This window comes from Dreissena polymorpha, chromosome 4, assembly GCF_020536995.1.
Source record: "Dreissena polymorpha isolate Duluth1 chromosome 4, UMN_Dpol_1.0, whole genome shotgun sequence".
In the NCBI taxonomy this organism is placed as follows: domain Eukaryota; kingdom Metazoa; phylum Mollusca; class Bivalvia; order Myida; family Dreissenidae; genus Dreissena; species Dreissena polymorpha.
The window spans coordinates 60,851,100-60,863,446 of record NC_068358.1 but is presented as its reverse complement, the minus strand read 5'-3'; the positions used below and the strand labels follow the sequence as shown (position 1 = coordinate 60,863,446).

The 12,347-nt window shown below is 35.9% G+C and overlaps 1 protein-coding gene across 9 annotated transcripts in view; it reads left to right on the top strand.

Annotated features, from left to right (window-relative positions):
* LOC127877467 (uncharacterized) overlaps positions 1–12,347 on the top strand; it is a 192,362-nt gene that overhangs the window by 31,926 nt on the left and 148,089 nt on the right. For 3 of the 9 annotated variants that reach the window (XM_052423387.1, XM_052423376.1, XM_052423381.1), the window contains exons 6-8: positions 61–144; positions 2,553–2,675; positions 3,406–3,537. The exons of the other annotated variants lie outside the window; for them this stretch is intronic. In XM_052423387.1, coding sequence (XP_052279347.1) covers positions 61–144; positions 2,553–2,675; positions 3,406–3,537 — 339 coding nt within the window. The remainder of the gene's footprint in view (positions 1–60; positions 145–2,552; positions 2,676–3,405; positions 3,538–12,347) is intronic. 9 annotated transcript variants of the gene reach the window in all.

Here is a 12,347-nt window from a genome sequence, read left to right as displayed (position 1 = left end):
CATATTATTCTTTGAGACATAAAATGATTGTTTTTGAGTTTTGAACACCTTTACTTTCAGAATGGCAAACGATTAGACAGACTACCAAGAGTTATATGGACATGGATATATGGAGGACATTGGCACAAAGCACGCTCAATTCTGGTATTGTATATGATATACAAAGCTCTCGTTGTAAAGTATAGTCTCGTTACATGTAAGAGATCCATAGTAAAATATAGAAGCATAGCCTTTGGAACATAGGTGGCATTCACGCAATCTGTTCACGAATCAGTATTATGTATTCTTATTTCATGTATGTATGTATTTACGATTAAATTAAGTGCAAAGTTATCCAATTATTATCCCCACGCTTTTTGAAAAGCGTGGGGATATTGTGGTTATCTCCGCCGTCCGTCTGTCTGTCTGTCCGTCCTGGCCACTATCTCCTCCTACACTGTTAGCACTAGAACCTTGAAACTTACACACATGGTAGTTATGAGCATATGTGCGACCCTGCACTATTTGGAATTGTGATCTGACCCCTGGGTCAACAGTTATGGGGGTTGGGGTGGGGCCAGGTCAGAGATTTTCACTCATTTTTTATGTTATTTTACATTAACTTTTTCATTTCTACACCGATTTACTTAAAATTGATACAAAGCATCTCTTGTGACAATACGCTCAATCTCAACTATGCATGGCCCCATTACCAACCCTGGGGCACCCCCGCCCACATAGACCACGCCCACCCAAAATTGCCTTTTACTATAACTTCTTCATTTCTACACCGATTTACTTCAAATTGATACTGAACATGTCTTATGACAATACGGTCAATCTCAACTATGCATGGCCCCATTACCAACCATGGGGTGCTCCGCCCACATAGACCACGCCCACCCAAAATTGCCTTTTACTACAAATTCTTCATTTGTACACCGATTTACTTCAAATTGATACTGAACATATCTTATGACAATACGGTCAATCTCAACTATGCATGGCCCTATTATCAACCCTGGGGTGCCCCCTGGGTCAAACATGCGGCGTGGGGATACGCGTCGGCCTCTGCCGCGCCATTTCTAGTTGTTTTTATGATTGATAAGTATCATTTTCGTTTCGACTTTAGCTCGCCCAATCACAACATGCTAGGGGTGAGCTTTTGGAACCGGCTTTTGTCCGTCATATGTCATGAGTCGCCTGTAGACTTGTCATTTAAACGGATGCGCCTGCTAAATTGTTCCGGACCTCTCCATAAATAGATCATCAGGTTAAAATAATATCTTAAACACTTAAACTTAAGATATCTTCTACTCTGAAACATCAAAGCTCTTATGTACAAAATATAAAGAAAAGGCGTCCTTTAAAATGTGTATGGAAATGATGCAACTGTGATCAAATCTGGCTCCAAGGGCATCTTTTTCCCTTATACGTATACTATGAAACTTTCTTCTCCCAAACTAAAATACTTAGTTTGTCTGTATATTCATGTAATGGTCGTGTAAAAAAAAATCAAATTATGCCCAACTTGGTCTTACGCCAGGTTTAACATGGTTAATGTTGACATGTTGACGTCGATAGCAAAATGACTTAAAGATCTATATAGACTGTCCAATGCTATTATGCTTTATAAAAAATTCCAACAACAAAAAGTATCATACGAAAATTAATTACAATAGAGAAGACACTTAAACAAGTAATATGTGTAATAAATCGATAAAATGGAAACATTTGTCAATTTTAAGGATCAAAACATTGTTTAGCGATCTCATTTTGTTTCGTGTTACGGATGATCTCGAGTAAGGATTGGATTCATTCGGTTAGCGAGAATTTCAATGATTTGGTGCGATCTTGTCTTTGCTTTCTATACGTTCATTTGTTCATGAAACTTGGAACATGGATACATGGCAATATGGACATTATGCACGTCATTTCATTTCGTTCCTACGTCAAACATTCTGGTTGCTATGGCAACAAATAGACTAGAAATACTGCTGAAAATGGTGTTTTTTCTGGATCCTGCGATAACTTTTAAAGTTCTTAATATTTTTTCATGAAACTTGAAACATGGATAAATGGCAATATGGACATTATGCTCGTCATTTCATTTTGTTCCGACGTAAAAAAATTCTGTTGCTATGGCAACAAAAAGACTAGACATACTGCTGAAAATGGTGGTTTTCTGGATCCTGCGATAACTTTTAAAGTTTTTAATATTTTTTCATGTAATTTGAAACATGGATAGATGGCAATATGGACATTATGCATGTCATTTCATTTTGTTCCTAAAAAAAAATTTGGATGCTATCGCAACAAATATATATTTAAAAAAATCTGGAATTTCTGACATTGATGGAGCCGGTAGGGGACTTATATTGCTTGACAATAGTCTTGGTTGATGGCAAAAATCATAAACTGGTCCCCTCCTAAGTTTGTTCAAATAGTTCCGAGTGAAAAGCTGGATATGCAAGGGGTATATGATTTATATATACTTTCTTTGCAACAAAACCTTTTAAAAGGACTGGTGAGCAATCTAGGACCTTCCTGTCCATCACTTTACTTTTTACCAGCTTTACAGACAACGAGTGATATTGAATGCATTGTGACGGTGCTGTTACTGGACATATCAGAGAGCATGGCGACAGGAGAGGCGTGGAAACAAACCAAAACATTTGTCAAAGACTTTCTTAAAGGTTTCAGTCTTGTCATTTGCATTTAAATAGTTATTTATATGTTTTATAATATGGAGCAGTGCTATAAATAAATCTTTAACAATGGTATCGTAGAATAGTTAGATTGAATCAAATGGTGCTTTTGATGGCTGATTGATGGTGATTGTTGTACAGTTTGTTTAAAGGTTTTTATCAATCATTAGACTAAATTTACATTCGCAAGATGATCAAAAACATTTGATTACTGCATGGTTTAAGCCAGACAGATGTTGTTGTTTTTAATTAAAACCTACATTTAAAGTGTTTTGCAAGTTATTTGTTGTCCACGTTTTACGGGGTTTATTGTTCTAGTCTGTTTGCAAATGCTTTTGATTTTTGTCAGCATTGTTGGTAAACAGGAGAACTTTAAATGCTTTATCGTACGGAAATAATCATCAAATATTTCGTCTTATTAAGCGTCATGGAGACGCCAGAATTTAAATGAATTACCTCATTTTTATAACTGGAAAATATGTTTTCCCACTTATGTATTAGGTGCCTGTATGTTACAGTGTGCATACTCGATATTAAAATCAATTATTTTAAAGAAAAACTGTATTTTGAACGTTTTTAAATGCTTAAATTATGCACACATATTAATGCTAAAATATGTTAATGTCGTAACTTCATGCTAACAGTCTAACACAGGTATACGTCTACTTATGCTTTTGTTTTGTCATGAAGTCAGCCTTTAATATTTTTTTAAAAATAGGTTTAAACGAAATAAGATCTATTGGAGATGAGCAACTGAAAGACGAATATGTCGCCGTTGCAACGTTTGGACACGAGACTAGGTTACAAATGCTGCTGTCGTCAAATTATGATTCAGTTCAAGAAATCGTTGGTAAAATGTTTGACTGCTTAGCTTTAATATTAGTCAAATACAATTGCTTTGAAAAAAAAATATCAATATGTTTTAACGATTTACTGGTTCCTGTGCTCATACAGTTCTAGAATGTTAAAATGTGTACTTACAAATTACTTTCGTCATTTTCTACAAAACCGTATTTACGCGACATTAATTACTTTGATTGTTCGATTGCAGATCGTTGACGCCGGGTGGTCCAAGTCCGTTGTATGGAGGATTATGGATGGGTTTAGCAGGAGCGATGTCATGCAAAAGTTTGTTGTTGTTTTCGTTGCTGTAATGTACATTAATATTCAGTGTATATGCTTAAAATGTTAAATAGATGTGTGCCACAACACTTACAAAGCAAACAAACCAAACTCAAAAGAACGGAAACTTACTTGATCTTTATTCCCAAGATCATGATGTCTTTCCAAGCCAGTTGCATTATGTTGGTACCTGCACACGTATATATATACATGTCCTACGTTTTGGAAAGCGTTTCAAATTTTCATAAATAGTGTGCTTAAATAACTACAATACGTCTATCCATATGAAGGTTCTTGATATATTGTATTGCAATATATACTTTACGTCTAACGATTATACAGAGGCAAGGTTCACTAGTAACGGAGTTACCATTCTTCCAAAAATTATCATCCTTTCCGACTATCGACCAACCGAGACATTGCTGACCCAGGGACCCGATGTGCCAGATTGGGAAAAGACTGACGAGGGTAGTGAAAACATTATTTGTTGTTTATTGATATGGCTGTTATAATTGTATAATTTTGAATTGCAATCATAGTGCATTTTATCGAACTAGAGCAATAATGTATAGCATTAGTATTTAAATATATTTAAGTATATGTGTATCTTAGCCACAAAAGCATTTTGTCATGATGTTATAATATGCTTGTAATTTAGTTGACAGTTTATGCGTTGTGTTTACCTCATTAAATCTATAGGTTTTGAATTACTGATTGTATTTTACATGCATATTATGTTACTTGTAACCAGGACAAAATACTGTACCGTTTGCTATGCTAGGGATATTTCTTTTAAATTATAAAGACGACCCTTAAAATAGCCTTATTTTCATGGCATCGCCTACGTTAACGTTTTAGACGTTAGCCAACGTCATGTCAGCATTGGGGGGACCTAGATCGAAGGGGAATGACAGTGTTTGTTGTGCCCGTGGGAGGACTATGATCAGGTAACTAAATAACTAAAGAAAATCATACTTTCGAGATTGAATTCGCAAGTATGAATATATATTTAGTTTGTGAATGTTTTTCTGGAATCGAGATATTTTAAATTCAGCCCATTATCCAAATCCAGTCCTATTCGCTAGCAGGTCAAGATTTGTCTCAAAGTAGCGAATTTGGTCACTACTTATAGTGAACACGTGATTTTCATAAACTATGTTTATCATGTGTGTATCTGAAAGTAAATATCTGCTCTATTGCAAACTAATATTAAGGATATATTCTTGTGTGTGAATTTGCTGTTAAAAATGTATTAATACTGCTTTGATTCAGCTTGTCATAAACGTATAATGTAATATCCTTGTCGATACTATAAAATTACAAATTTTGCATGACGTACTTCTTTCTGTTATAATGCATTTGCCATTTTATTCGCATAATCTTTTTTCTAATCTGATGACCTTGGTTTCGTTAGGCGCATTATCATATTGAAATCATTTGTATTCCTACATGTACATGAACATTTTATTTACAATCCAAAATAATTACAGGAGTTTGTAAACGTTATAAAGCCGGCTGGCAGGAGATTGTACAATCACACAGAAGGACGTCGACTTGCACGGCGGCATTATCTCTCTGTAAGCACAAATTGTGTTTGTTGAACCGATCTGGTGGAACTGTGAAATAACGTTTATATCAACAGAATTATATGATGTGCGGATCATTTGTAACATATTGACAGTCTTTGCGTTATAATCGATTTTGTTTTGTTGTTATTTGTGGTAATGAAAGCAAAGCTTTGTATATTTATGTATGTCGGAAAACGGTTACCTCTTGCGAACGATATATATTATATGTTGAATTTGCTGTAAACTTTTTTGGTTTTGTTTCTATATTATTTAGTTATTTTACATTGTTAAGATAATATCATAAATGCTGTACTACATAGTATATTCTATATACTAACTTTTAAAACGTTCTAGCCATTACTTATATCATTTACGCTTAAATTGTTTACTTTGTAGGTTAAAACAGATTTACTTGTATTAACACCAATATATGACGGCATGTTCTCGTCGGAAGATCTGGTAATTAAATTACAAATATTTGCGCCATGAATGTCCCTCACTTCACACATATTATTGGTGTAAATTGTTGATGTCGTTACTCTTAGCGATATAATTTAATTTCGATATCGATATACTTCAATGTAAAAAATGACCTCACTCAGCTAAGCAAAAAGTCATTTAAAGAAAGCATATAATATTTATACACAGCCGAGAGTCTATACGATACATACGAAATAACTACCTTCATCTATGGGGTTAAAAAAGAGAAAACAAGTTGAAAAACAGTCAATACGTTCACAATTGCGTAGATCAACTTCTATTGCATACCACAATATGTATATCTTATAACTTACCATATTACATCGCGAATAACACAAACGACTATTTGAAAGCTGCCAAACATAATAATATTATCTTACTGTATCGACCGTTGGGACAATCATGGTTTAAGTGGTTCACATTGTTCATACAAAAGCGCGCGTACGTTTTCTTTTCGACTGTGAAACGAACACGCAATGATGTTTGTGAATTGGGTTCAAAAGAAATAAATCTTTAAAATAAAGATTGCCAGGATTTCTAAATTTTTATGGAAAATCCCGGATCCGACCATTACTCTAACCAAAAAGAGGAATACACTAATCTAAAACGAAACTATAAGAACTTCAATACCCAGATATGTTACATAGAATTAAACACGTGCATTGTTGTGAACCGTGCTCAGATCATTGCCTTACCACGACATACATTCAATTACATTTCTAACGCAAGACGTGTGGTCTTGTCTCTCGAATTCCATGTTACCGAACGTCCCTATGACGTGCTGAGACTAACGGGCTATGTTCGGGTTAAACGTGCTACATTGTCAAAGGGGAAATTTATTGATTTTTCTCACTTACTTTTTGTTTAAATCCGTTGATAAATTATAGAACACTTATGCAAAATAGATGTGTTTCGAGAAAAGTGCGACATTAACAGATAAAACAATTTCAAATCCGTTTATAAGCGTTGTCCTACACGATTATATGCAGCTCTAAGATATTTTAATGCAGACATTGGTTTTCTAGGATGACATGCTTGAGATTCGTGTTGAATCGTTAAACCTTAGACTTCGAACTCGGCAAGTAGACCCGGAGAATATGTACAAGGAAAGTGCCCAGCAAAATATTTCCCAAGATTGGTTCCCGCGTTCGGAGAGGCCCGGACTGGCACTCGAAAATCAAGATCACGGTGAGCCTGGCACAGTTGTGGGACATGACGAGGAAGGTGATGATAATATTAACGTCTTTTGTAAATTTCAGTTAGTAATGATGTTAACTAGGTTAAGTGTAGATACCTATTGAAATTGTTAAACAACGTTCATAATTATGTGGTTATACTAAACCAGCAACCACTTAAATCTTTACGAAAGGTCACTTAGAAGACTTAGTTATTAAGTTGAATATCATTTTATGTATATTAAGTCATACTTCGATTTGATTTTCCTGAGTGTGAATAAAATGTTATAACAATAATACAATTTGTCTTAAAGAAACAAATAGATACATTTCCAAATATAATTTTGTTTAGATTCCCTAATATGGGTGACATGGGACGCAGATGATAACACCAACGTGTACCATTACGGAGGTGGTGGTTATGAAGTGTTGGTCTACGACGAACCTCGGACGTTGAAACCAGGAGAGAAAATCGCCGTAGGTTGTTGGGTGAAACCAGGTGGGATCTTATAAGAAATATGTTTTTATTAGTTAAGCATTATTACTTTATTAGTAATGACGGCATTAACTGCAAATGCTATCACATACACAATTTACTATTGTACATTATAATTTTTACGATTGCTGTTTACTGGTATCTTTTTAAAATAGCTGCTTGTTGTAGGCAAAGATGGCAAGTTTCAAAAGATCCATGAGTGGAACAAGGGTGTAGTTATACGTGTACAACCACCAAAGGCTCATGTATGTTAAACTGTTTGACGGAAAGTTATATATACATATTTCATCTTACCTTTACGTTGTATCTTACGCTATTATTTCTTCTCGCGTCTGTTTATTAACAATTTACATCATTCATTATTGTCATACTAGTAACAACTGTAACAGATAATTGTTCACGACCAAATGTCAACCGGCAATATATGATAGTGATTTTTTCTTCAAAACATGCAATAATCTTTCTGATTGTCCGTGTAAATAACATAAAATCCCATTCGCGAATATACACTATTGCACTCTGTCATCATAGAGAATGTGGCCTCCCTTTAGGAAATATTGTAGTTACGTACATGCAACAAAGGCCTTTGCTTTCTAGTTCGAAAACAATGCATGCATCAACCATAATAATTTGAAACGAAAAATAAAATAACAGCATAAATAGGGAGAATATAAACGTATTTTGTAGGTCCGATGGACAGTGGCGCGCGAGGTGACTATAGTTACGGGGAGGATGGAAAATGTGAAATCGAACTATGGTAAGCCATTAAGTTTTTCCGACAGAAATACTGCAAACATTGCATGGAGAAATGCGATACTAAAGACGTATCAGTACGTGTAGTAACAACAAATGAATTCCTAGCACAGCACTGTATCGTGCATGTTGGGTCAGACATTAAAATCTTATAAAACGCATGAATAAAAAATTGCTTAATTGACGAAGGACATGTCTTTTTATACATCGGACGTTGTATATGCCAGATAAACGTTTCATAACCTTCACTTTCAGTGCAACACATCCGCAATTGGAAGAACAGACCTAGTTTCAACCGTAAATAATGCAGCTTTGAAACTACGAAAAAAAACAAAACATGTAGCTGACACCAATCTATTTGCTTAGATGCACTTTGTGACAGTTTCAAGTTACTGTTATGCGTTAATTTATAACATGGTATATCATAGTAATTGGAGAATGGCATTCCACTATTTTTTCCCTGGGTAGTGCAATTCCGCAGTGATCACAGTGCAGCGGCCTTTATCAGCGCTGATCAATACACAGTGCAGCGACCTTTATCAGCGTTGATCAATACACCGTGCAGCGACCTTTATCAGCGCTGATCAATACACCGTGCACCGACCTTTATCAGCGCTGATCAATACACAGTGCATCTTTATCAGCGCTGATCAATACACCGTGCAGCGACCTTTATCAGCGCTGATCAATACACAGTGCAGCGACCTTTATCACCGTTGGATGTGATGCACGTGATGTAGGTGTGAGCGGTCGCAGGTTTTTAGCGGGAGAGAAAATTAATACATTTTAGCATTTAACATGTTTTAGGTTATTATTTTGATTGGAAATTAATTGGATTATATGTGCACATGTGATTTACATCGGAATAGTATGTTGGACAATGCCAAGATCGAAAAGCAATAAAAGAAAACAAAGAAACAGTAGTGACAATAACAATGATCCGAATGCTGTCAAGGTGCGTAAGCAAGGAGGCCCGTCCTCGGACTCTGATAAAGGCGACGTGTCAGTTAGCGATATTCTAAATAAGGTGAACTCAGTGTTGTTTGGTGTAGACGCTTTAGAAAATAGTGTGTTTGTTAGTTCTAGCGGTTGTGGAAGTATGGAAGTACCAGTGGTACAAGTGGTATCAGTGAAACCGGAAGTGGTATCGATAACAACATGGCAGACAGCAGTGCGGAGCCCAGTATTCGTGATGTGATGCTTCTTCTGAAGTCCGTCTCATCTCGTTTACAGTGTTTAGAGGCAAAGATGAGTGTGATGGACTCGATCGAGAAGCGGATGGAGAGTTTCGAGAAGAAGATGAAGCAGCTGTGGGTGGTTCATGAGGAGAGGGCTAAAAAGGTGGAGGAGCGTGTATCACGCCTGGAAGTTAAGGTAGATGGGGCAGATATCCATGCTGCAGAGCTCACAGAGAGGGTCCAGGTGCTAGTAAAGGACCGTGATACCCTTCGGGAGGACGTAAGCTACCTTCAATCGCAGTCTATGCGAAACAACCTTATCTTCACGTCAATACCAGAGGCAACCGGAAACGTTATGGAGACGCCGGAGATGACGGAGGTCAAGTTACGCCAGCATTTGGTGAGCGCCTTCAAGCTTTCACAGGAAGTAGCTACCTCTATTAGATTCGAACGTGTTCACCGGTCTCCGGGATCGCCGACACATGGCAAGATAAGAAACATTGTTGCTAAGTTTTCGTTCTTTAAGGACAGAGAAATGGTGAGAAAAGGGTGGAAGGAGCTTGATGGCACGGCGTTCCGGGTGTTCGAACAATTCCCCTCTGAAGTCATGATGAAAAGGCGTCAACTAGTGCCAAAATGAAGGAGGCGAGGCGGCTGGGTAAGCGGGCGTACCTGGCCTACGACACGCTTTACATTGACGGCGCCCCGGTGCGCGCGTAGGAGCACGGCGGTGGTGAAATATCTATCCTGTCGTGGAACGTTAACGGACTTACGGATTTAAAGAAGTCATCTCACAATTTTGTAAATATTTTAAGTTCTCATGATGTATGTTTTTTGTATGAATCTTGGGCTAATAGTTCCAGTGATGTCAATTTAAATGGATATGTGTCTTTTAACTTCTTCAGAAAGTTTCAACACAAAAAGCGCGTAGAAATAGTGGTGGTATTGCTATATATATTAAAGAAGAATTAGCCGATGGTATTAAAATTGTAAAAAATCATTTCGATACAATAATCTGGTTGAAACTTGACCACTTATTTTTTAATATATCAGAAGATTTTATATATGCGCAACATATGTATGGGGGCATGAGTCTCCAGTTTATAACACTTTTAATGTAGATTTGTTTGAAATTTTAGAAAACGATATAACTTATTTTTCTGAATTCGGTAAAATCTTTGTTGTTGGTGATCTCAATAGTAGAGTTGGCAATAAATTCGATTACATTGTACACGATATAATTAATACTGTCTATGATGACGCCGATTACTGTCCAGATAACACCTCTGTGAGGGCCTCAGTTGATAGCTCGATAAATAGTCACGGAGTAAAATTACTGGATTTTTGTAAATCTACTTGTTTACGAATTGCTAATGGTAGAGTTGGCAATAGCTGTAAGCAAACTTTTTATTCCAATAACGGTACGTCTGTAATTGATTATTTGTTGGCAACCGAATACAGCTTTTCAAGTATATCTGATTTTACCGTGCATGATTTTAACGAATTTAGCGATCACGCCCCGTTAATTTTTCATTATTATGTAATAATGTCCCGTCCGATTACCAGTCATTCACTGATGTCAAGTATAAATGGGACGATGCATTACGTGGGCAATTTCGCTCACAAATTATTTCGTTGTTACCTGTTTTTAATACCATTGTACAAAATGTAGATTATTCATGTAGAACGTCAATTAATAACGTGCTGAATAGATTTACTGAAACTATTCGCAGTATTGCTGATCCGTTATTTTCCAAAACATGTGTTTATAAAACAAACCCTAGTTTCAATGTAGATAGTTGTACAAGGAACGCAGAATGGTTTGTTAACGAGTGCATGACTGCACGAAATTTATATCACGAAGCTCTACGTATTTTTAACTCTTGTAAAACAGATCTAAAAAGAGAACACCTATGTACAAGTAAAAGGCATTATAATGGATTTAATTCGTAAGAAGAAAGCCTGCTGTTATAGGAAAAAATGTCGGATATTGAAAATTTAAGAAAACACAAACCAAGGGAATTCTGGCGATTTTTCAAATCGAAAACTAACGTGAATAAAAATAAAATATCTTTAGAAGAATTTACAAAGTTTTTTGAAAACCTTAGTAGCAATATGTCGGATTTTTGCAATACTGAAGCAGAAGATTTTTGTTTAAATATGATTTTAACTTAGAAAATTCTGCATTTCCTGAACTTGACGTACCTATATCAATTGAAGAAGTTAAGAATGCAATAAAACATTTAACGCGTAATAAATCATCGGGTAGCGATTGTATTTTAAATGAATATTTTCTTGAATGCAGTGATATTTTGTCTGCCCATTTATGTGATGTATTTAACGGTATTTTTGTATCGGGCTTTTTCCCCGATAAATGGACTGAAGGGGTCATTATCCCTTTGCATAAAAAAGTGCAGTTAATGATGTCAATAACTATATAGAGAATACTAGGTTAGTGTTTAATACAGAGAAGTTTATGTTGCGAGGCTTAGAACGCCGGAAGCGCGAGCCTTGGCGAGCGCTTTCGGTGTTCGAGCCGAGCAACATAAACTTCTCTGTATTCAACGCTAATCCTAGTATTCTATTTATCCCATTTGATTTATTAACGTGACATTTAACATAAATAGATCTAATAACCTTAACAATAATTTTAATTCAGTCATAAAAGCGCTTAAAATCTAACAAATGTAACCATGCGTAGTGATATACATGTATTTGTTATGGTACGCAAAATAGTCTTTAAAAAATTCACAACACAAACTGTAAAAATCACCATATGCCTACATTCAATTTTACGCAGTATGCGAATTTAACACATTACGACCGCGAAAGAAGATTTTACTTTTTCTATGATTCATTTTATTTTCGAAAGAAAATGATCAAAATCT